Here is a 24,115-nt window from a genome sequence, read left to right as displayed (position 1 = left end):
ATTACTCCAAGTCATAAATCCTATGTATTAGTATTGGTCAGAATCCTATTTATTGTGAACACACAAAATGATGTTTCGAATGCGGAAATCGTTCATGTTAAACGGGGCCGTCATTACACTTCCAGTCCACAGAATGGCGCAAAGATCCCAACGGTTGTTTGCAAAGCACTGTTTATTGAAAGAAGAAGATGTCTGGAATGCGGAAGTCGTTTATGTGAAACGGGCCGTCATTACACTTTTAGTCCACAGGACGGCGCAAAGATCCCAACGGTTGTTTGCAAAGCACTGTTTATTGAAAGAAGAAGAAGAAGAAGAAGATGATTCGAATGCGGAAGTCGTTGATGTCATTCCACACGAGGGAATTTACGCATGCGCTATATCCTGGAGTTCCCCGGACTGACGTCAGAGAGAAACCCAGGAAGTGGGAGACGAATTCATTGCGTGTTCTTTTGTTTGTCAACTGTTTTTTCGGCGTTTTATCGCATGATCTAAATGGGGGAATTTACAGTAAATACAACCGAGTCACGTTTGATAGATTACACGAACAGTAGTCCGCAAGAAGGGAGTTTTTTCGAGTTTTTTGGGCTGATTTTGTGCACTCGTTCGTTGCAGGCTGTACAAGGAAAGTCAGGAATAAGGTAAGCAATGCTGCAAATGTCTACTACAAACGCTTCTTGGTGAATATTTCTACTCGTAAAACGTGTACTTGTTTTCTGTTGAGCTTGATCCTCGAAACCCAGATCAGATCGAAACATTTTGCCAACCTCCACAATTGAATGAACTATTTTCCCAATCAATGACAGACAACGTGGCTCCAATATTGACCTTTCCTCTTGAAGAAAGAATGTGTATTTTTTATTGCTTTTAAAAAATCTAGCATGAGGACAAGCCTGACTGAAAATAATGCATTGAACAATGTTGACATTTGATGAAATTGTTACATTGACTATTAATTGACTAATATTCTTGGGTGGGTGGGATGGATGTAAAATTTCATGGGCATGCGCATCCTCTTTTCTTGCCCTTCAAAGCTTAAATAAGTGATTATGATGTGCCGTGTTGATGGACAACGCCATCAACATATTCCATAGTCCATATTGCCCATTTTGAGCCCCTTGTATACTTTTTCCAATTGTTGTTCATATTTGGTGAGATTTTAGTGTTGTGTTCATAGTCAGTTGGCCTGAGTAGACCGATTTCATAGGCGCTCCAGTGATTGTGACTAAGTGGAGGGGTTACCTCCTTAGACCTTTGGCCCCCAAAACCCCCAATTGTACCTGATACGTGTCCAAAGTTGCTCAAAATAATATGTGCATCTTTTAACAATGTGCACATCCTCTATTTCTGGTCAGTAGACTCCCATTTCAGGCCATTTGTGTGCCACAAAAGGCCACATTTATAGGGGCCTCGGAGGTCTCTCGTCGGCAAAAAAAATGGCTTTTTCCTCAATGTTTTGTGTTTAAAACATGCGATCTGAGTCCAATTGGATTAGTGCTAACCAAAAATGTCATTTTGTTTACAGGAGTGGAGGCCCGGAAGATGGAGTTGCTTCCACGTCCATCAACCTGCGCCACACAAGTGCTAACAAAGGTGGGAAATGCTCCATTCAATGTATATTTGTATTGAAAAGAATGTTTTTTTAAGATTTATTTATCATGCTAGTAATCGAATAGCTTGAATTAGAATCACATTTATTTGACCACCCGTGTAGAGCTCAAAATAATAATGTAATTCTAGGTCATACAGTCCAAGATGCTAATACTATTTTCAGGCATCATTGTATGTCAGGTTACATATAAATATGGCTAGGCTAATTATGTGACTGTAATGTCATATAAATGCTAGAATGGTCACTGATGCTAATGCTATTTTTGCACTCAAATCACCTTATGTACAGTTAGATGTAAACATTGGTAGGCTAATTATTTGTTCATGATGCTAATGCTATTTATTTGTTCATTATGTCAATGTTATTTTTGCGCCCGCATCATCTTCTGTATCGTTAGATGTAAACATTGGTAGGCTAATTATTTGTTCATGATGCTAATGCTATTTATTTGTTCATTATGTCAATGCTATTTTTGCGCCCGCATCATCTTCTGTATCGTTACATGTACATATTGGTAGGCTATTTATTTGTTGGTGATGCTAATGCTATTTTGGCGCTTGCATCATCTCATGTAAGGTTACTTATCATGATCAGTAGACTAATTATGTGACTGTAATGTGGTATGAATGCTAGAATGGTCACTGACTTCTCTCGTTGTCGTCTTCTTGACAGGATGGGGGACGTTTTGGACGTACACGGCGCCTCCGGACGGGCCCGCGCTGCAGCCCGATGGCTTCTGGGCACTGGCGTGACCTGGCGTGACCTGGCGTGACCTGGCTGGGTATGTGACGTCTTACGTTTCAGCGTCTGCAGTGGCATCTGATGCCGTCAGAATGTCAAAAAGGCCCTTTTTTGCGAACAATATACTGTTGAAATTGAATCAGTCTTCGTCTTTTCTTGCTAAATGCATCCTTACTAAGTTTAAAATAGATGTTTTCCTTCAAAATGTGTCTTTTTGGGGCACAAAACGTCCACCAAAAAGAGCTCTCGGAAAACGGGGCCTCAGAAAAGCAGAAAATCTTCCCGGCAACAAGTCGTGTCACGTTTCGGCCATCCAATCAGAAGCCTTAAAAATTGGATTTAGCCACCTCCCCTCTATGCAAATCTATGCAAATTTGGATTTAGCCCCGCCCTGGCCTCGCCCACCGGGACAGCCAATCACAGCCCGGCATTTGGCCGGACACGCCCCTTTTTTCCAAAAAACGGCGTTTTTTGGACCGAAACCCCGCCTCCCGCTACAAAGCCAGCCCCCCCTGAATAAAGCCCACCCATTCCGAGAGAACCAATCAGATGGCAGTATTCACCTCCCCACTTCCTGATTCTACACCAATCAGTGAATAGACGCCCCTTCCCAGAGAACCAATCAGGTGGCAGCACTCACCTTCCACTTCCTGATTCTACACCAATCAGTGAATGGACACCCCCCTCCCAGAGAACCAATCAACTGGCAGCACTCAATTATTACTTCCTTATTCTAAACCAATCAGTGAACCTAATTTAAGTTATCCACCAATCCCAGGCTAGTCATTTGCATAGCCACACCCCAAAAAAAAACAAATAAAAAATTAAAAAATAAAATTTTTAATAAAATTGAATAATAAAATGTTAGAAGAAAGGAGTTTGTTTTTTGTTCAACTTTATTTGTTTTTCTTTCAGAGTTAAGAGTCCAAAGTTTGATGTCTTGAAGTTCTTCTTCAAACCAGTAGGAGTCGGATCGGAACAGAGTGTGGAGACCTGAAGACAAAAAAAAGTAAGTTAAGTGCAAGTCGAGTGCAAACCAAGTAAGTTAAGTGCAAGTCGAGTGCAAACCAAGTAAGTCGAGTGCAAACCAAGTAAGTTAAGTGCAAGTCGAGTGCAAACAAGTTAGTTAAGTGCAGTAGGGCAAGTTAAAAAGTGCAGACAAGCAAGTTAAAAAGTGTAGTAGGGTAAGAAGTGTAGTAGGGTAAGAAGTGTAGTAGGGTAAGAAGTGTAGTAGAGTAAGAAATGCAGTAGAGCAAGATAAAAGTGCAGACAAGCAAGTCAAGTGCATTCAAAGAATTGTGCAAACGACGATAAGACTTACCTTAGAATGATGCGATGTCACTTGTACTTGACTTGAGCAGGAAGGCAGCAACTGTGAAAGAAGTGGACTTCAGCTGTGGAAGAACTTCATTTGATGCGATGTCACATGTTCTTGAGCAGGAGGGCAGCATCTGGACCACTTCAACTGTGGAGGAACTGGACGACTTCAACTGTGGAAGAACTACATTGCAATCCAGACAATTGTCACGAAGGAGTTCACACGGAGGCAAAACATTTTGTCCTTTTATTTTATTTCCAGAATTTAGCATTGAAGATAATCAGCTCGTTGTCTCACAGGTGCAGGCGGCAGTTGGGGCGGGGTCAAGGCAGGTCTCCAAATTGGCGTCTTCACTGGACTGAGTCTGCAAACAAGAAAGTGGGTGAGCATTTAATTCAGTCATGTTTACCGTCTAAGTGGTGCACATTTACTCACCTTTGCAGTACAATCACGCTTTAAAAAAAAACATCTGCTTCAGTCATCTTGAGCTGCAGCGCCCTCCGGTGGACACGGGGAAACTAGCCAGCAAAAGAGAGTGGAAGGTAAAACATAGTTCAGAAGCGTGGCGTAAAAAGACGTCAAAGTTGGACAGTGTTCACGTCCACCATTTTGTGTTGCAGTGTGCACTAACCTACTGGACGACGTCGTGGATGAAATCCGACTGCAAGAATCAAAGACAGAAGTAAAAATTGGACATGGTAAGTCATCTGGACGTTCCTACCTCAAACTTTGTTACTCCACTTTCAGCTTCTGGAAGAACAGATTAATAGACAGTTCGATTTGCACGTGAATCAATTGTTTGCTCGTTTCACCTGTGCTTACCTGCAGGGTCGGACATCTTGGAAGTGACCTGCAAAAGAAAAGGAGAGAGTCAAAAAGTAAGGTTAACAGTCATTTTTCGTGTAAAGTGGATCATATGGCAGAATACTTACCGACTGCAGCCTGAGAAGGAAGAAAGGAGACCATTAAGTATTTTTGAGCTTGACTTTGGAATATTCAAAGTACTTACCAACTGCAGCCTGTGAAGGAAGAAATGGACCATTAAGTATTTTCAAGGTTGATTTGGAATATTTTAAGTACTTACTTGCTTCTTTTTGCACATTTGTGAGCTGTTGAAACAAGAGAAATGTAAGTTAGTCTCAAATAAAAAAAGTGAAAAGACTTGGGAATAGTACTTACTTTGGCTTTCCAGTGTGGAGCGACGCGCAGCATTCATTAAATGAAAGAGACCGCCTGCGAAAATGCTTCCTCTTTAAATAGTTTTTCGGAAGTGACGTAATTGCGCTAAAAAAATAAAAGTTTAAAAATCAATTTGAATGAGTCCTTCAAATTGAAAAGCGAACGACCGGGACTCGTACCCGGGTCTCCCAAGCCAAAGTCTAATGCTCTACTCATGAGACTAATGAGCAGATGACGTAGAACAATCTCATAGTGTATATGTCCCAGTCTTAGTCACTCATATTCGATAGACTGTCAAAAAAAAGGGTAAATATGACTTCCAATTTTTGAATTTGCAAAGCGTTGGTGGTCTAATGGTTAAAGACACTGACTGCGAATACTTTGGACTCGGGTTCGATCCTCACTCTTACCTTTGCCACTCTAGCATTTAATTCGTGAATGCAGCTGAGAGTGGGAATCGAACCCGGGTCGCCTGCATCGCAGGCAATGACTTATGCCATTCGCCACCTTGGCTGGATTTCCGCCGAAATTTCTCCCGTAGAAGTCCTAAATAATACCCAAAACACTTAGCGCAATATACTACAGTGATGCACCGGTAACAAGGAGTTGGTTGGAAAAGAAATTGCAGAGTGTAATGCTTAAAAGTGTCACAAGATGGCAGCCGAACAAGACATGTCCAGTCAGGCACACTCATGGGACAATATGTGAGAGGAGTCCAAGTATACCACATTAATGTATACTAGGAAACAGCATACTTGGTTGGTTGGAAAAGTCATTGCAAATTGCAATGCCCGAAAACCGCCACAAGAGGGCAGAAAGTTAGAACATGTCTATTCAGGCACATTCAGGACAATATGTGAGTCCAGGTAGTATTCTACATAAGTACGCAGTTGGTTGGAAAAGACGCATTGCCAAGTGCAATGCCCAAAAACCGCCACAGGAGGGCATTAGGTTTAACATGTCTTGTGGAGAATAAAATAGCATGTCTGCATACATGCATACAGTCACAACACAAATTCAAGGAATTAAGAATTGTTATGGTTTGTTACTTTATTGGAGAGGGATCAAGATGAATATTGCACATCATTTATATAAGCAAGATGAGGCTGATGCTGGGGAGCACATTGAAAATAAAGTTCGACCAAATACACAAGTGCCTTGTCTGTCTGCTTTTGTCATGAAATAAACACAAAATAAAGTTGGTGGTCATAACATGGCAAGTGGAAATCAGCCGTCTGCCTGCAGGAACAAGTCCAGTCTGCACCAAGAGAGGAACAAGCATTAAAGATGCACCTGGCTGTGAATACATGGATAAAAGAACAATGATATGAGAACGTGTTCGATCGACCGAACGAACAGTTACGCATTAACAATGACGCTAATATGAAGCCGATGAGTCCACTCACCTCATCTGGCCATGATTCCGACACGCTTAACAGTCGCACCTTCGTATCTTGTTTCTATTGACCGCATAGTATGCTTAAAAAGACTACAGTTATCTAAAATTATGCGCAGGAGACGAATTGTTTTGATCGGCTGCTGGTTTCCACGACTTCCGCATCGGAGGCTCTTCTTCTTTCAATACGAGCGCTTTGCAAACAACCGTTGCAACTACGCTGCCCTCGTGTGGACCGGAGATGTAATGACGGCACTGGTTCTCATAAACGACCATGAATCGACTATCTGTCTTAGGGTGTTTTTTAAACAGGACAATGCACCTCTATTGGTGTCAAAGTGGAGGTCCGGGGGCCAAATGTGGCCCGCCGCATCATTTTGTGCGGTCCGAGAAAGTTAACCGTCAGGATGTTTTAAAAGGCACAAGTACCACTATTGGTGTCAAAGTGGAGGCCCGGGGGCCAAATGTGGCCCGCCGCATCATTTTGTGCGGTCCGAGAAAGTTAACCGTCAGGATGTTTTAAAAGGCACAAGTACCACTATTGGTGTCAAAGTGGAGGCCCGGGGGCCAAATCTGGCCCGCCGCATCATTTTGTGCGGTCCGAGAAAGTAAACCATGATTACTTTCTCAGACCGCACAAAATGATGGGGCGGGCCACATTTGGCCCCCGGACCTCCACTGTGACACCAATAGTGGTACTTGTGCCTTTTAAAACATCCTCATGGTTAACTTTCTCGGACCGCACAAAATGATGCGGCGGGCCAGATTTGGCCCCCGGGCCTCCACTTTGACACCAATAGAGGTGCATTGTGCCGTTTAAATTATTCTGATGGTTTACTTTTTCGGACCGCACAAAATGATGCGGCGGGCCAGATTTGGCCCCCGGGCCTCCACTTTGACACCAATAGTGGTACTTGTGCCTTTTAAAACATCCTCATGGTTAACTTTCTCGGACCGCACAAAATGATGCGGCGGGCCAGATTTGGCCCCCGGGCCTCCACTTTGACACCAATAGAGGTGCATTGTGCCTTTTAAAATATCCTCATGGTTTACTTTCTCGGACCGCGCAAAATGATGCGGCGGGCCAGATTTGGCCCTCGGGCCTCCACTTTGACACCAACAGAGGTGCCATGTGCTGTTTAAAAAACATCTTTCTCGGACCGCACAAAATGATGCGGCGGGCCAGATTTGGCCCCCGGACCTCCACTTTGACACCAATAGAGGTGCATTGTGCCGTTTAAAATATCCTGATGGTTTACTTTCTCGGACCGCACAAAATGATGGGGCGGGCCAGATTTGGCCCCCGGACCTCCACTTTGACACCAATAGAGGTGCATTGTGCCTTTTAAAATATCCTGATGGTTTACTTTCTCGGACCGCACAAAATGATGCGGCGGGCCAGATTTGGCCCCCGGACCTCCACTTTGACACCAATAGAGGTGCATTGTGCCGTTTAAAATATCCTGACGGTTTACTTTCTCGGACCGCACAAAATGATGCGGCGGGCCACATTTGGCCCCCGGACCTCCACTTTGACACCATTAGAGGTGCATTGTGCTGTTTAAAATATCCTGATGGTTTACTTTCTCGGACCGCACAAAATGATGCGACGGGCCACATTTGGCCCCCGGGCCTCCACTTTGACACCAATAAAGGTGCATTGTGCTGTTTAATATATCCTGATGGTTTACTTTCTCGGACCGCACAAAATGATGCGGCGGGCCACATTTGGCCCCCGGACCTCCACTTTGACACCAATAGAGGTGCCTTGTGCTGTTTAAAAAACATCCTAAAACAGAAAGTCGATTCATCGTCGTTTATGAGAACCAGTGCCGTCATTACATCTCCGGTCCACACGACGGCAGCGTAGTTGCAACGGTTGTTTGCAAAGCACTCTTATTGAAAGAAGAAGATCCTCCAATGCGGAAGTCTCGGTAACCAGCAGCCGTTCAAAACAATCCTTCTAAGCATTATTTTAGGTAAATGTAGTCTTTTTAAGCGTACTATGCGGTCAAAAGAAACAAGATACGAAGGTGCGACTGTTGAGCGTGTCGGAATCATGGCCAGATGAGGTGAGTGGACTCATCCGCTTCATATTATCGTCATTGTTAATGCGTCAACTGCGTTCTCATATCATTGTTCTTTTATCCATTTATTCACAGCCAGGTGCATCTTTAATGCTTGTTCCTCTCTTGGTGCAGACTGGACTTGTTCCAGGCAGACGGCTGATTTCCACTTGCCATGTTATGACCACCAACTTTATTTTGTGTTTATTTCATGACAAAAGCAGACGGACAAGGCACTTGTGTATTTTGTCGAACTTTATTTTCAATGTGCTCCCAGCGTCAGCCTCATCTTGCTCATATAAATGATGTGCAATATTCATCTTGAGCCCTCTCCAATAAAGTAACAAACCATAACATTTCCTAATCCCTCTATTTTGTGTTGTGACTGTTTGCATGTATGAATGAATACATGCTATGTTATTCACGACAAGACATGTTACACCTGATGCCCTCCTGTGGCGATATTTGGGCATTTCACTTGCCAATGTCTTTTCCAACCAACTACGTACTTATGTAGAACACCTGGACTCACATATAGTCCTGAATGTGCCTGAATAGACATGTTCTAACTTTCTGCCCTCTTGTGGCGGTTTTCAGGCATTGCAATTTGCAATGGCTTTTCCAACCAACTAAGTATGCTGCTTCCTAGTATACATAAATGTCGTATACTTGGACTCCTCTCACATCTTGTCCCATGAGTGTGCCTGACTGGACATGTCTTGTTCGGCTGCCATCTTGTGGCACTTTTAAGCAGTACACTCTGCAATTTCTTTTCCAACCAACTCCTTGTTACAAGTGCTTCACTGTAGTACATTCATAGACTTCGCTTGCATCGAATTGCGCTAAGTGTTTTGGGTATTATTTAGGACTTCTACGGGAGAAATTTCGGCGGAAATCCAGCCAAGGTGGCGAATGGCATAAGTCATTGCCTGCGATGCAGGCGACCCGGGTTAGATTCCCACTCTCAGCTGCATTCACGAATTAAATGCTAGAATGGCAAAGGCAAGAGAGAGGATCGAACCCGAGTCTAAAGTATTCGCAGCTGGTGTCTTTAACCATTAGACCACCAACGCTTTGCAAACTCTAAAATTGGAAGTCATATTTACCCTTTTTTTTGACCGTCTACCGAATGTGAGTGACTAAGACTGGGACATATACACTATGAGATTGTTCTCAGTCATCTGCTCGTTAGTCTCATGAGTAGAACATGACACTTCAGATGGGGAGACCCGGGTGCGAGTCCCGGTGGTTCGCTTCTCAATTTGGAGGACACATTTAAATTATTTTTTAAACTTATTTTTTGGCGCAATTATGTCACTTCCGAAAAACTATTTACACAGGGTCTTATATTTGAGAAAAATAGCTTGCTGTACATGGTTGTTAAATAGAAGAAAATGCATTAACGTCATGGAGGAAAATTCCTGAATATGTATAGTATGTATGCTATACAGGAAACAAACAGGTAGTGGCTGGACAGCAATGTAAATGAACACAATTTGAATGAAAATGTAGTCATGGGAGTACATTGTCACGGTTTCACTTCAGTATTTTTCCAGTTTCCATGTGTATAATCATCTTTACTTTATGACTTCATCCTTTCCGATTGCCTTTCACATGTTAGATGTGTCAATTAACTCCAAAGCTGGCATTTCTTCGTCTTCATACTGAAAGAAAAAAAAACATATTGGACATCAATTCAGGTCGGTCCGTATTCACATCAATAAAATATCAGCAAATGACCTCGGAGGAGACTCCAAAGTGGCAAGCCAGAGCGTGGCCCCGGGTAATCAGGGCACAGTAGACGCATTTGTCGTCGCTGATGAGGTACATGTGCAACGTGTCTCCGACGTAACCGTCGAGGAAAGCCACCAGGATGGGACGACACATATTCCGGAAGGAAAGGATGGCCTCTGGGCTCCAGGTGCTGCCCTGCAACCAAAATGACCATTAGCCAGTTACTTGGATATGATTGGATTGAAAATACTGTGTAAGAAGCTTAAATCCAGTCAACACTTGAACTTCACATATTTTTTAGTAGTGTAAAAAAGAGAAGTATTTTGGAATATCCTTATAGAACATGGATTAGATGTCCAAATTCAGTTTGACGAAGCATCTGGCAGCAAAAGATTGCTTTAAATACATTTATACTATTTAATAAATGGAAAAATGTGGACACTCTTGGAACATGTTTTTTTTAGTACAGTATTCGCTAACCCAGATATGGGTACACTACGGCCCACGGGCCACATACGGCCCGCCAGGCTATTTGATCCGGCCTGCCGACATTGTCCAAATAATGTTTTTGTTCTTCCCCAAGATGGCGCCGTCACACAGAAGCCAGTGGCGGTAGCTCTGTCCACTATTATTTGTTTATGTTTTACAGCCCTTCTATCTTTTTTTCAAAAGACATTTTAATATTTCTCAATACATTCCTTTTTACTTGACAATGTACTTTATACTTTTGACTTTAATTATGAGTAATGAGTATGTTAATACTTTAGTCCTTTTTTTGTCTTTGTTTCATATGTAATGTTAACGAATGCACTTTTTTATATGTATCCTATCTTGTGCTGACCCGGCCCATCTGTCACTTTTTTAAAGTCAATGTCGCCCACCCCGGGCCCAAAAGTATGCCCACCCTTGCACTAACCGTTGTCGGTTTGATTCCTGCCACCGATGAGAGGACAGCTTGCGCCGGCAGATTGGAAAAACACGTCCTGTGAAAAAAGAAAACCATACATTTGCTCCAAAACAAGTTCAAATGCCAAACGCTGGCAAATCAATGATATCAGCAAATGCTAGCATTAGCATACTTGAGGAACTTGAGGTCATCTGATTTAACGACATAGCTGTCGCCATAATCTACAAGGAAGACCTCCACTTCGTCGTAGCTAACGACCCGCTGGATGGTCACTCGATAAAACCAGTGTTCCGCCACCATCACGCAACACGCCTGTCCCGGTCGTAGGAAACGCCACGGCAGTTTGTAGCGCTCCGCCGCCGACGGCGAGCTGTAAAATCCCCTTTTTGGAGCGAGAAAACGCACTTTGGCTCCAAGTTGGTGAGCATATAGCGGCGGATGTGAGAGACGCACCTCATCTTCATCATCACCATCAGCAATGCGTCGGCGCTGTCCGCGAAAGTGACGTAGAAACGTCCCGGTGATTGGACGTATTCGAGCTGGATGTCCTTCATCTGTCGATCGGTATGCCACACGGGGTCCTTCAGACATTCGTCACGTAGGACATCCGCGGGGACGGCATGCTAACATGGGAAGGAGATGTTTAGGTTTAGCGTTAGCGATGGGGTTAGCTGCTATCGAGCTTACCTCCTCTGAGCACTGGGAATACTTGCTAGTGTTGACGGTCTTATTTTGACATGGAGACCATTCTTCTTTGTCTTGGTCAGGTGATGAGAAAGCATGTTCCTCTAGGCTTGAATTGACTATAAAAAAATAAAACAAAAAAATGACATTTCCATGCCTATGTTGACTTACCAAATTCCCATTTTAGATATAATATTTAGTTTTTCTTTAAATAAATGGATTAAAAGCCCCGAATGTTCCATTTTTTCATAGTTCTAAAACAATGTTTAAATTATTTTTTAACCAAAAACTGAAAAAAATGGATTAAAAAATGACAATTATTAATTTAAAAGGGGGAAAATAAGCAAATGTAATATACATCTATACCCTTCATTTGAATTTGATCCTAAAAGATAAAGTCGGCACTCATGATTTACTTGAACCCTCGGGCCTCAAAAAATAATGCGGCGGGCCAGATTTGGCCCCCGGGCCGCCACTTTGACACCAAAAAAGTGGTACATTGTACCATTTAAAAAAATCAAATCCTAAAAAAGAAAGTCGGCACTCATGATTTAATTTCTTGGGCCGCTAAAAATAATGCGGCGGAACAGATTTGGCCCCCGGGCCGCCACTTTGACACCAAAAGACACCAAAGCTATATATTATACCATTTTTTAAAATCCAATCCTAAAAGAGAAAGTCAGCACTCATGATTGACTTTTTCGGGCCGCAAAAATATAATGTGGCGGGCCAGATTTGGCCCCAGGGCCGCCACTTTGACACCAAAAAGGTGGTATGTTATGCTATTTTTTTAAAAATCCATTCCTAAGAGAAAGTCAGCACTCATGATTGACTTTCTCGGCCCGCAAAAAAATAATGCGGCGGACCACATTTGGCCCCCGGGCCGCCACTTTGACACCAAAAAAGTGGTACATTGTACTATTTGTAAAAAAATCCAATCCTAAAAGAGAAAGTCAGCACTCATAATTGACTTTCTCGGACCGCAAAAAATAATGCGGCGGACCACATTTGGCCCACGGCCCGCCTTTTTGACACCCAAAAGGTGGTATGTTATACTATTTTTTTAAAAATCCAATCCTAAAATAGAAAGTCAGCACTCATGACTGACTTTCTCGGGCCGCAAAAAATTAAGCGGAGGGCCAGATTCGGCCCATGGGCTGCCACTTTGACACAGAAAAAAGCGGTATATTATACTATTTTTTTTTTAAATCCAATCCTAAAAGAGAAAGTCAGCACTCATGATTGACTTTCTCGGGCCGCAAAAAAATAATGCGGCGGACCACATTTGGCCCAGGGGCCGCCACTTTGACACCAAAAAAAGTGGTACATTGTACTACTTTTTTAAGAAATCCAACCCTAAAAGAGAAAGTCAGCACTCATGATTGACTTTCTCAGACCGCAAAAAAATATGCGGTGGGCCACATTTGGCCCATGGGCCGCCACTTTGACACCAAAAAAAAAGTGGTACATTGTACTACTTTTTTAAGAAATCCAATCCTAAAAGAGAAAGTCAGCACTCATGATTGACTTTCTCGGGCCGCAAAAAAATATGCGGTGGGCCACATTTGGCCCCCGGGCCGCCACTTTGACACCAAAAAAGGTGGTATGTTATACTATTTTTTAAAAAATCCAATCCTAAAAGAGAAAGTCAGCACTCATGATTGACTTTCTCGGACCGCAAAAAATAATGCGGCGGACCACATTTGGCCCATGGGCCGCCACTTTGACACCAAAAAAAAAGTGGTACATTGTACTACTTTTTTAAGAAATCCAATCCTAAAAGAGAAAGTCAGCACTCATGATTGACTTTCTCGGGCCGCAAAAAAATATGCGGTGGGCCACATTTGGCCCCCGGGCCGCCACTTTGACACCAAAAAAGGTGGTATGTTATACTATTTTTTAAAAAATCCAATCCTAAAAGAGAAAGTCAGCACTCATGATTGACTTTCTCGGACCGCAAAAAATAATGCGGCGGACCACATTTGGCCCATGGGCCGCCACTTTGACACCAAAAAAAAAGTGGTACAGTGTACTACTTTTTTAAGAAATCCAATCCTAAAAGAGAAAGTCAGCACTCATGATTGACTTTCTCGGGCCGCAAAAAAATATGCGGTGGGCCACATTTGGCCCCCGGGCCGCCACTTTGACACCAAAAAAGGTGGTATGTTATACTATTTTTTAAAAAATCCAATCCTAAAAGAGAAAGTCAGCACTCATGATTGACTTTCTCGGACCGCAAAAAATAATGCGGCGGACCACATTTGGCCCATGGGCCGCCACTTTGACACCAAAAAAAAAGTGGTACATTGTACTACTTTTTTAAGAAATCCAATCCTAAAAGAGAAAGTCAGCACTCATGATTGACTTTCTCGGGCCGCAAAAAAATATGCGGTGGGCCACATTTGGCCCCCGGGCCGCCACTTTGACACCAAAAAAGGTGGTATGTTATACTATTTTTTTAAAAATCCAATCCTAAAAGAGAAAGTCAGCACTCATGACTGACTTTCTCGGACCGCAAAAAATAATGCAGCGGGCCAGATTTGGCCCATGGGCCGGCACTTTGACACCGAAAAAAGCGGTATATTATACATTTTTTTTTTTTTAATTCAATCCTAAAAAGAGAAAGTCAGCACTCATGATTGACTTTCTCGGACCGCAAAAAAATAATGCGGCGGACCACATTTGGCCCATGGGCCGCCACTTTGACACCAAAAAAAAGTGGTATGTTATATTATTTTTTTAAAATTCAATCCTAAAAAGAGAAAGTCAGCACTCATGATTGACTTTCTCGGACCGCAAAAAAATAATGCGGCGGACCACATTTGGCCCATGGGCCGCCACTTTGACACCAAAAAAAAGTGGTATGTTATATTATTTTTTTAAAAATCCAATCCTAAAAGAGAAAGTCAGCACTCATGATTGACTTTCTCGGGCCGCAAAAAATAATGCGGCGGACCACATTTGGCCCCCGGGCCGCCACTTTGACACCAAAAAAGTGGTACATTGTACTATTTGTAAAAAAATCCAATCCTAAAAGATAAAGTCAGCACTCATAATTGACTTTCTCGGACCGCAAAAAATAATGCGGCGGACCACATTTGGCCCACGGGCCGCCTTTTTGACACCCAAAAGGTGGTATGTTATACTATTTTTTTAAAAATCCAATCCTAAAATAGAAAGTCAGCACTCATGACTGACTTTCTCGGGCCGCAAAAAATAATGCAGCGGGCCAGATTTGGCCCATGAGCCGCCACTTTGACACCGAAAAAAGCGGTCTATTATACTATTTTTTTAAAATCCAATCCTAAAAGAGAAAGTCAGCACTCATGATTAACTTTCTCGGGCCGCAAAAAATAATGCGGCGGACCACATTTGGCCCATGGGCCGCCACTTTGACACCGAAAAAAGCGGTCTATTATAATATTTTTTTTTAAATCCAATCCTAAAAGAGAAAGTCAGCACTCATGATTGACTTTCTCGGGCCGCAAAAAAATAATGCGGTGGGCCAAATTTGGCCCCCGGGCCGCCACTTTGACACCAAAAGACAACAACGCTATATATTATACATTTTTTAAAAGTCCAATCCTAAAAGAGAAAATCAGCACTCATGATTTACATGAACCCTCGGGCCGCAAAAAAATAATGTGGCGGGCCAGATTTGGCTCCCGGGCCGCCACTTTGACACCAAAAAAGGCGGTATTTTATACTATTTTTTAAAAATCCAATCCTATAAGACAAAGTTCGCACTCATGATTTACTTTCACGGGCCGCAAAAAATTATTTGGCGGGCCAAATTTGGCCCCCGGGCCGCCTCTTTGACACCAAAAAGGGGTACATTATACTATTTTTTTTAAAAATCCAATCCTATAAGAGAAAGTCAGCACTCATAATTGACTTTCTTGGAGCGCAAAAAAATATTGCAGCGGGGCCAGATTTGGCCCCCGGACCGCCACTTTGACACCAAAAAAAAAAACAAATATGATGATGATTCTAGTCAAGTAATTATAGTAAGTCATACCAGCACGTGATATTCTTGTGGTCTCCAAACCGTTCCCCGCTACCACAGTAGAGTTACGTTGAAACTTGTGTTGTTCTGCTGGTTGTTGGACATAGCCATGATGCACTTTGTGCTTCTGAAAAGCAAAAAAAATAAAAAAAAACAATTCTTACAGCAGATCACCAAACATTAAGAGGGCGTACATTTTTCAGCCGTTTGGTCTTACTCATCCTTTGCTTTTCCACCAGTTCCTCCATATTTCGCGTTGAAGGAACGCCGACCGCTACAAAAGGCCAAAAAAATGTTAACGTTATAAACCGGTTATGGCGAAACAAAGTGGCTTTCTCAACTACCTTTCAAGAGATAGCCATCCCAAGTCCGCCGCACCGACACCACGTCCGGAAGTTCCATGGCCATGTGGAGAACGTTGTGGAAACCCAGAAAATTCAACGGCATGGGACGTCCCAGAATCTCGGCATAATCATGCATCAGGTCGTTTGGCGTCGAGCCCGTCTTGGACGAAATGAGCAAAGAGCGGATGTCCTTCTTGAACTCATCCAAGACTTTGTCCTTGTTCAAACTGCCAGGAGACATCTTGAAAGAAAGTCATAATATTGATGAATATGGATGATGCAATCAGGGACAATACGAGACTAGCATTTGAACTGGGTTTATGGCAGCGAATTGCCATTGACAATACCGGACTAGTATTTGAACTTGGTTTGTGACAGCTAATTTATGGACGTTCATTTACTGACGGCCCTACAATATATTATATTTTTATTATATATACATATATTCTTACTTGTTTAGCAAGCAGTTTTTATGATTACTATCTTGTTTATGTTTAATTGTACCACAATAATTCTTTAAATTAAAGCCAGTCCAAGCAAGACTTAAATGCTATTGTGATACAAACATTTTAATATCAAAGTCATATAAAACGTTTACGTTAATTCTTATTCTGCAAAGTAATCATGTCATGTTAGCAGATGCTAGGCGAAGATTAGCAAATTTAATGGACTATATCAAGGTGGGCTTAATCATGATCATGGAGGAATCTACCATTGACAAAACGTCTCAAATACAATAAAGTAATTAGACACACTTCGGGGCTTCGAGTGTTTGGGAGCGCAGTACTAAATAACTACCCGCAATTTATCTCATGAACGCACCATTTATTTACCTTTGAAGGAAAACAGTATTAATCAGGAACCCCAGGGAAGTTACGATCTTTTATAAGTTAAGATTATGAACGTTGCAATTCCTAAATATGAACACTTCAAGGCGCTAAACATCATATTTGACGTCATCTTTACCCTTCAAAGGCTTCCTAAATGTACGTTACCTTTGCTGCGGACTGTCTTCCTGTCCAGTAGGGGGCAGTGCGACAACACTCAAGCCGAATTCCTCACCTGCCATTCATTGCAATGGTCAGCATGTAACATCCTATGAGTAAAAGTGCAATTTAAACATGCTTACCTGCTTTTGTTTATTTGCAGACCTGCATCCTGTAAAAACGCTGCCATGGAGCAAAGTAGGAAAACCTGCCCCCACCTGTGATGCTCCATTTTATCGCATCTGTTTCCACGTGCAAATAAAACAAATTGAAAATCAAATTATACGTGCATTAATGCTAGAAGACTAATCAAACTTTACTGTGATCCAGTTCCAAATAACGTTGATCCATACGATTGATTTTGATATCACTACAATAGTTTAAGAAAATAATCTATAAAACACGCGTGTATCATCAAAGTAAACCAACGTGCGTCTTCTCTTCCTGCACAAAGGAATTGGCGCAGGTGCGACGAATCAGTTGACAGTGACGCAATGGTGCGCGACAGGGACCGCGACCACGCCCACACATGATTACCACTAATTCCTGCGTCGAATAATATTTAATAATTGCCGCAAGAAAAGGAAAACTTTGCTGTCCTCTCTGTTAATTTCACTTTAAAACTGCTGTGCCAAAATAAATGTTAAAAATACAATCTCAATTCTTTCCAATTTGTCTTTTTCTCCTGCAAGCGGGTATTGAGGAAGTGGAGATTAGAGTATGTTCCTGGAAGTAATATATCGACACTATAAAAAATGTACTACTGTTTCTATCTCACCCATTAAGATGCTTCTTCTAAAAAAGGGAACTAATAGGGAATTTGCGCATGCTGGGTTTTCCTCGAAATGACGTCAGAGGAAACCCAGGTTGACATTGGCACCCTTGACCCGGAAGCGGAACTGAGTGCGGAAGCGGAACTGAGCGCGGAAGCGGAACAGGAAGCAAGATATGATTGCTGTCATGCTTTCTATTGTTTGTAAACTGTTTTTCGGCGTTTTATCGCATGATTTAAATGGGAAAATTTACAGTAAATACAACCGAGTCACGTTTGATCGATAACACGAACATTAGTGCGCAAGAAAGGAGGTTTTTCGAGGTTTTTTGGCTGATTTTTTTGCCCTCGATGCAGAATGCCCAGCGAAAGTCACGAATAAGGTAAGAAATGCTGCAATTTTATACTACAAGCGTCTCTTGATGTATATTTCCCTTAGTAAAACGTGCGCTTCTTTTCTGTTCCGCTTGATACTCATAACCCAGATCAGATCAAAACATTTTGCCAACCTCCACAATTTAATGAACCATTTCCCAAATAAACAATTTGCTTGTCAGATATCAAATGCAGACTCGTTTTTTAAAAATGTTTTAAAATAATGCACAATGAATTAAAAGCTCAAATATTGATTGGCAGATTTATTTTTAACAATATTTTTTTGGTGGGTGGGATGTATGCAAATTTCCTGGGCATGCGCAAGGGGCCGAGGGCGTGTTTTGACACTTGGAGGGGAGTGTTGTTTTGTGGGTGGGATGTGTTCAGATTTCTTGGGCATGCGCAGTGAAGTCGAGGGCGTGTTTTGACACTTGGAGGAGTGTAGTTTTGCGAGTGGGATGGGTGCAAATTTCATGGGCATGCGTAGTGGGGCCGAAGGCGTGTTTTGACACTTAGAGGGGAGTGTTTGTGTGCGCGGGTGGGTGCGTCTGGCTCAAAGTCCGCCCACCGACTCTTGGAAGGCTTGGAAGGCAAGGGGATTGCCAGGGTTTGAGTCGACGTTTTGCCTCATTTCAAGACGAAGGGGCGTGACCAACTTAAAAGTGCATGAAATGAAGCCAAACTGCTCGGATCTGAGTTCAAAAGTCTTCCCAATACTCTTGGTAGTCACTTGCCATGCATTCCAAGCCTGAAAATCCAAAAAATTAATTTGACAATATGATGAGGAGCTTCCTTAGCACCTCCCACTGGGTAACATTCTCCTCTTTTCTTGCCCTTCGAAGCTTAGATAAGTTATTGGGATGTAAAATGATGTGCCGTGTTGATCGATTTGGTTCCATATTGCCCATATTGACCCTTTTGTATACTTTTTCCAATTGTTGTTAATATTTGGTGAGCTTTTAGTGCTATAATCATAGTCAGTTGGCTTGAGTAGACAGATTTCATAGGCGCTTCAATGACTGTGACTAAGTGGAGGGGTTACCTCCTTAGACCTTTGGCCCCCAAAACCCCCAATTGTACCTGATACGTGTCCAGAGTTGCTCAAAATATGATGTACATCTTTTAACAATGTGCACATCCTCTATTTGTGGTCAGTCGAGTCCCATTTGGGGCAAAGTGTGCAAACGGCCAAATTTATAGGGGCCTCGGAGGTCTCTCATTGGAAAAAAAATGTTTTTTTCTAAATGTTTTGTGTTTAAAACATGCCATCTGAGTCAAATTGGATGAGTGCTAACCAAAAATGTCATTTTGTTTGCAGGAGCGGAGGCCCGGAAGATGGAGTTGCTTCCACGTCCATCAACCTGCGCCACACGAGTGTTAACAAAGGTAGGAAATGCTTCGTTGAATGTATATTTGTATTGAAATTAGTTTTTTAGCGTGTTAGTATTTAAGTAGTTCTAATTAGGATCACATTTATTTGACCACCTGTGTAAAACAAGACGGTCTTTTGTAGAGCTAAAAATAATAATGTCAGTTTAGCCTATAAATGTAATTCAAGGTCTTACAGTTCAAAATGCTAATGCTATTTTCAGGCATCATTGTATGTAAGGTTACACATAAATATGGCTAGGCTAATTATGTGACTGCAATGTCATATCAATGCTAGAATGGTCACTGACTGCTCTCTTTGAGGGCATTACAGTTCAAGATGCTAATGCTATTTTTGCGCTTGCATCATCATCATATGTATGGTTACATGTAAATATTGGTAGGCTAATGATTTGTTCATGATGTCAATGCTATTTTTGCGCTTGCATCATTTTATCTAAAGTTACATGTAAATATTGGTAGGCTTATTATTTGTTCACGATGCTAATGGTACTTTTGCGCTCGCATCATCTTATTTAAGGTTACTTATCTTTATCGGTAGACTAATTCTGTGTCTCTATTGTGGTATGAATGCTGGAATGGTCACTTACTGCTCTCGTTGTCGTCTTCTTGACAGGATTGTGGACGTTTTGGACGTACACGGCACCTACGGATGGGCTAGCGCTGCAGCCCGATGGCTTTTGGACACTGGCGTGACCTGACTGGGTATGTGGCGTCTCCCATTTCAGCTTGTGCAGTGGCATCTGATGCCGTCAGAATGTCAAAAAAGCCATTTTTTGCTCACAATATATCGTTGAAATTGAATCAGTCTTTGTCTTTTATTGCTAAATGCATCCTTACTAAGTCAAAAATAGGGTTTTTTCCTTCAAAAAGTGCCTTTTTGGGACATAAAACGGCCACCAAAAAGAGCTCTCTGCAAAAGCGGCCTTAGAAAAGCAGAAAAACTTCCTGACAACGAGACGTGTCACGACTCGGCCAACCAATCAGAGGCCTTAAAAATTGGATTTAGCCACCTCCCCTCTATGCAAATCTATGCAAATTTGGATTTAGCCCCGCCCTGGCCTCGCCCACCGGGACAGCCAATCAGAGCACGGCATTTGGCCGGACACGCCCCCTTTTTCCAAAAACCGGCGTTTTTTGGACCGAAACCCCGCCTCCCGGCCACAAAGCCAGCCTCCTTGACTAAAGCCCACCCACTCCGAGAGAACCAATCAGATGGCAGTATTCGCCTCTCCACTTCCTGATTCTAAACCAATCAGTGAATAGACGCCCCTTCCCAGAGAACCAATCAGGTGGCAGCATTCACCTTCCACTTCCTGATTCTACACCAATCAGTGAATGGACACCGCCCTCCCAGAGAACCAATCAGGTGGTTGCATGCTATTTTCACTTCCTTATTCTAAACCAATCAGTGATCTAAAATTAAGTATTCCACCAATCCTGGGCTAGTCATTTGCATAGCCACACCCCAAAAAAAAACAAAAAAAAAATAAAAAAAATAAAATAAAAAATAAAATTTTAATAAATTAGTAATAATAATAATAAAAAGTTAGAAGAAAGAAGTATGTTTTTTGTTCAACTTTATTTGTTTTTCTTTCAGAGTTAGAGTCCAAAGTTTGATGTCTTGAAGTTCTTCTTCAAACCAGTAGGAGTCGGATCGCAACAGAGTGTGGAGACCTAAAGACAAAAAAATGTAAGTTAAGTGCAAGTCAAGTGCAAACCAAGTAAGTAAAGTGCAAGTCTAGTGCAAACCAAGTAAGTCAAGTGCAAGTCTAGTGCAACCCAAGTAAGTAAAGTGAAAGTCTAGTGCAAACCAAGTAAGTGCAAGTCTAGTGCAGACAAGTAAGTAAAGTGCAAGTTGAGTGCAGTAGAGTAAGTTAAAAAGTGCAGTAGGGCAAGAAGTGCAGACAAGCTAGTTAAAGTGCAGACAAGTTAAAGTGCAGTAGGGTAAGAAGTGTAGTAGAGTAAGAAATGCAGTAGAGCAAGATAAAAGTGCAGAAAAGCAAGTCAAGTGCATTCAAAGAATTGTGCAAACGACGATAAAACTTACCTTAGAATGATGTGATGTCACTTGTACTTGACTTGAGCAGGAAGGCAGCAACTGTGGAAGAAGTGGACTTCAGCTGTGGAAGAACTTCATTTGATGCGATGTCACATGTTCTTGAGCAGGAGGGCAGCATCTGGACTTCAACTGGACCACTTCAACTGTGGAGGAACTGGACGACTTCAACTGTGAAAGAACTACATTGCAATCCAGACAATTGTCACGAAGGAGTTCACACGGAGGCAAAACATTTTGTCCTTTTATTTTAATTTTCCAGAATGCAGCATTGAAGACAATCAGCTCGTTGTCTCACAGGTGCAGGCAGCAGTTGGGGCGGGGTCAAGGCAGGTCTCCAAAATGGCGTCTTCACTGAAGTGAGTCTGCAAACAAGAAAGTGCGTGAGCATTTAATTCAGTCGTGTTTACCGTCTTAATGGTGCACATTGACTCACTTCTGCAGTACAATCAAGCTTGACGAACACTGATTGTTACCTTGAGCTGCAGCGCCCTCCGGTGGACACGAGGAAACTAGTCAGGAAAAGAGTGTTCAGAAGCGTGGCGTAAAAAAGCGTCAAAGTTGGACAGTGTTCACGTCCACCATTTTGTGTTGCAGTGTGCACTAACCTACTGGACGACGTCGTGGATGAAATCCGACTGCAAGAATTAAAGACAGAAGTCAAAATTGGACATGGTAAGTCATCTGGACGTTTTTACCTCAAACTTTGTCACTCCATTTTCAGCTTCTGCAACAGATTAATAGACAGTTAGATTTGTACGTGAATCAATTGTTTGCTCGTTTCACCTGTGCTTACCTGCAGGGTCGGACATCTTGGAAGTGACCTGCAAAAGAAAAGGAGAAAGAGTCAAACAGTATGGTTTAACAGCCATTGTTCGTGCAAATTGGACCATTTGGCAGAATACTTACCGACTGCAGCCTGTGAAGGAAGAAAGAAGATCCATTAAGTATTTGCGAGCTTGATTTGGAATATTCAAAGTACTTACCAACTGCAGCCTGTGAAGGAAGAAATGGACCATTAAGTATTTTCAAGGTTGATTTGGAATATTTAAAGTACTTACTTGCTTCTTTTTGCACATTTTTTGACCTGTTGAAACAAGAAAAATGTAAGTTAGTCTCAATTAAAAACAGTGAAAAGACTTGGGAATAGTACTTACTTTGGCTTTCCAGTGTGGAGCGACGCGCAGCATTCATTAAATGTAAGAGACCGCCTGCGAAATTGCTTCCTCTTTAAATAGTTTTTCGGAAGTGACGTAATTGCGCTAAAAAAATAAAAGTTTAAAATATAATTTGAATGAGTCCTTCAAATTGAAAAGCAAACGGCCGGGACTCGTACCCGGGTCTCCCAACCCTAAGTCTAATGCTCTACTCATGAGACTAATGAGCAGATGACGTAGATCAATCTCATAGTGTATCAGTCCCATTCTTAATCACTCACATTCGGTAGACTATCAAAAAAAAGGGTAAATATGACTTCCAATTTTTGAATTTGCAAAGCGTTGGTGGTCTAATGGTTAAAGACACCGACTGCGAATACTTTAGACTCGGGTTCGATCCTCACTCTTGCCTTTACCACTCTAGCCATTTAATTCGTGAATGCAGCTGAGAGTGGGAATCGAACCCGGGCCGCCTGCATCGCAGGCAATGACTTATGCCATTCGCCACCTTGGCTGGATTTCCGCCGAAATTTCTCCCGTAGAAGTCCTAAATAATACCCAAAACACTTAGCGCATTTCGATGCAAGCGAAGTCTATGAATGTACTACAGTGATGCACTTGTAACAAGGAGTTGGTTGGAAAAGAAATTGCAGAGTGTAATGCTTAAAAGTGCCACAAGATGGCAGCCGAACAAGACATGTCCAGTCAGGCACACTCATGGGACAATATGTGAGAGGAGTCCAAGTATACCACATTAATGTATACTAGGAAACAGCATATACTTGGTTGGTTGGAAAAGTCATTGCAAATTGCAATGCCTGAAAACCGCCACAAGAGGGTACTAAGTTAGAACATGTCTATTCAGGCACATTCAGGACAATATGTGAGTCCAGGTAGTATTATACATAAGTACGTAGTTGGTCGGAAAAGACATTGCCAAGTGCAATGCCCAAAAACCGCCACAGGAGGGCATTAGGTTTAACATGTCTTGTGGAGAATAAAATAGCATGTCTGCATACATGCATACAGTCACAACACAAATTCAAGGAATTAAGAATTGTTATGGTTTGTCACTTTATTGGAGAGGGCTCAAGATGAATATTGCACATCATTTATATAAGCAAGATGAGGCTGACGCTGGGAGCACATTGAAAATAAAGTTCGACCAAATAAATAAGTGCCTTGTCTGTCTGCTTTTGTCATGAAATAAACACAAAATAAAGTTGGTGGTCATAACATGGCAAGTGGAAATCAGCCGTCTGCCTGCAGGAACAAATCCAGTCTGCACCAAGATGGGAACAAGCATTAAAGCTGCACCTGGCTGTGAATAAATGGATAAAAGAACAATGATATGAGAACGCAGTTGACGCATTAACAATGACGATAATATGAA

At 42.2% G+C, this 24,115-nt stretch overlaps 2 protein-coding genes and 5 long non-coding RNA genes across 19 annotated transcripts in view; 4 read left to right on the top strand and 3 right to left on the bottom strand.

Moving 5' to 3' along the window:
- Window positions 1-350: 350 nt before the first annotated feature.
- Window positions 351-4,905, top strand: LOC144213195 (uncharacterized). Of its 3 annotated transcripts, none has more exons than XR_013329904.1 (9): window positions 351-638; window positions 1,523-1,590; window positions 2,282-2,390; window positions 3,266-3,359; window positions 3,712-3,896; window positions 3,968-4,050; window positions 4,147-4,210; window positions 4,289-4,366; window positions 4,497-4,879. XR_013329904.1 is itself a non-coding variant. In XM_077741502.1 (9 exons), the coding sequence occupies exons 5-8, from the start codon at window positions 3,770-3,772 to the stop codon at window positions 4,352-4,354; spliced, it is 336 nt and encodes a 111-aa protein (XP_077597628.1). In that variant the 5' UTR covers window positions 351-638; window positions 1,523-1,590; window positions 2,282-2,390; window positions 3,266-3,359; window positions 3,712-3,769; the 3' UTR covers window positions 4,355-4,366; window positions 4,497-4,905. The 3 variants fall into 3 exon arrangements, 1 of the variants encoding a protein (XP_077597628.1); XR_013329905.1 differs by having other exon boundaries at window positions 3,791-3,896; window positions 4,497-4,877; XM_077741502.1 differs by having other exon boundaries at window positions 3,968-4,046; window positions 4,497-4,905.
- Window positions 3,905-22,390, bottom strand: LOC144213198 (uncharacterized). 4 transcript variants are annotated; one of them, XR_013329909.1, is made up of 5 exons: window positions 22,362-22,390; window positions 22,264-22,292; window positions 22,174-22,203; window positions 4,104-4,186; window positions 3,905-4,032 (listed from the first exon to the last, which is right to left on the bottom strand). It is a non-coding gene; the product is annotated as an uncharacterized LOC144213198 (long non-coding RNA). The 4 variants fall into 4 exon arrangements; XR_013329912.1 differs by lacking the exon at window positions 22,174-22,203 and adding an exon at window positions 4,300-4,329; XR_013329911.1 differs by lacking the exons at window positions 22,174-22,203; window positions 22,264-22,292; window positions 22,362-22,390 and adding exons at window positions 4,300-4,329; window positions 4,390-4,418; window positions 4,491-4,895.
- LOC144213731 (uncharacterized) lies at window positions 5,880-6,414 on the bottom strand. The gene is made up of 2 exons (XR_013330091.1): window positions 6,254-6,414; window positions 5,880-6,144 (listed from the first exon to the last, which is right to left on the bottom strand). It is a non-coding gene; the product is annotated as an uncharacterized LOC144213731 (long non-coding RNA).
- On the top strand, window positions 8,161-8,797 carry LOC144213200 (uncharacterized). The gene is made up of 2 exons (XR_013329915.1): window positions 8,161-8,315; window positions 8,406-8,797. It is a non-coding gene; the product is annotated as an uncharacterized LOC144213200 (long non-coding RNA).
- On the bottom strand, window positions 9,641-17,874 carry LOC144213194 (tudor domain-containing protein 5-like). Of its 7 annotated transcripts, XM_077741496.1 has the most exons (11): window positions 17,749-17,874; window positions 17,114-17,212; window positions 16,980-17,046; window positions 15,985-16,225; window positions 15,835-15,914; window positions 15,653-15,767; window positions 11,638-11,753; window positions 11,404-11,573; window positions 10,960-11,026; window positions 10,050-10,238; window positions 9,641-9,973 (listed from the first exon to the last, which is right to left on the bottom strand). In XM_077741496.1, the coding sequence occupies exons 4-11, from the start codon at window positions 16,223-16,225 to the stop codon at window positions 9,920-9,922; spliced, it is 1,032 nt and encodes a 343-aa protein (XP_077597622.1). In that variant the 5' UTR covers window positions 16,980-17,046; window positions 17,114-17,212; window positions 17,749-17,874; the 3' UTR covers window positions 9,641-9,919. The 7 variants fall into 7 exon arrangements, with proteins under 7 accessions (XP_077597622.1, XP_077597621.1, XP_077597624.1 ...); XM_077741495.1 differs by lacking the exon at window positions 17,749-17,874 and having other exon boundaries at window positions 17,114-17,433; XM_077741498.1 differs by lacking the exons at window positions 16,980-17,046; window positions 17,749-17,874 and having other exon boundaries at window positions 17,114-17,433.
- Window positions 17,860-24,115, top strand: part of LOC144213197 (uncharacterized) — a 112,600-nt gene continuing 106,344 nt past the window's right edge. Inside the window, exons 1-2 of the long non-coding RNA XR_013329908.1 lie at window positions 17,860-18,125; window positions 19,436-19,503. This is a non-coding gene — a long non-coding RNA (uncharacterized LOC144213197). The remainder of the gene's footprint in view (window positions 18,126-19,435; window positions 19,504-24,115) is intronic.
- On the top strand, window positions 20,121-22,656 carry LOC144213199 (uncharacterized). 2 transcript variants are annotated; one of them, XR_013329914.1, is made up of 5 exons: window positions 20,121-20,211; window positions 21,107-21,199; window positions 21,597-21,792; window positions 21,866-22,240; window positions 22,368-22,656. It is a non-coding gene; the product is annotated as an uncharacterized LOC144213199 (long non-coding RNA). The 2 variants fall into 2 exon arrangements; XR_013329913.1 differs by having other exon boundaries at window positions 21,597-22,240.

Source organism: Stigmatopora nigra, chromosome 20, assembly GCF_051989575.1.
Source record: "Stigmatopora nigra isolate UIUO_SnigA chromosome 20, RoL_Snig_1.1, whole genome shotgun sequence".
NCBI classification, from domain to species: domain Eukaryota; kingdom Metazoa; phylum Chordata; class Actinopteri; order Syngnathiformes; family Syngnathidae; genus Stigmatopora; species Stigmatopora nigra.
This window is presented reverse-complemented; position numbering and strand designations above follow the sequence as displayed.

What these genes read in the sequence shown, in the direction of transcription:
- LOC144213195 (XM_077741502.1), top strand. Translation starts at nt 3,770, where the DNA reads ATGTCACATGTTCTTGAGCAGGAGGGCAGCATCTGGACCACTTCAACT. An exon ending in ACGAAGGAGTTCACACGGAG is followed by an intron (nt 3,897 to 3,967) that starts GCAAAACATTTT and finishes GTTGTCTCACAG; the next exon opens with GTGCAGGCGGCAGTTGGGGC. An exon ending in CTGAGTCTGCAAACAAGAAA is followed by an intron (nt 4,047 to 4,146) that starts GTGGGTGAGCAT and finishes CATCTGCTTCAG; the next exon opens with TCATCTTGAGCTGCAGCGCC.
- LOC144213194 (XM_077741494.1), bottom strand. An exon ending in CACAAGAATATCACGTGCTG is followed by an intron (nt 11,754 to 15,652) that starts GTATGACTTACT and finishes ATTTTTTTATAG; the next exon opens with TCAATTCAAGCCTAGAGGAA. An exon ending in CAGGAATCAAACCGACAACG is followed by an intron (nt 10,239 to 10,959) that starts GTTAGTGCAAGG and finishes TTTTGGTTGCAG; the next exon opens with GGCAGCACCTGGAGCCCAGA.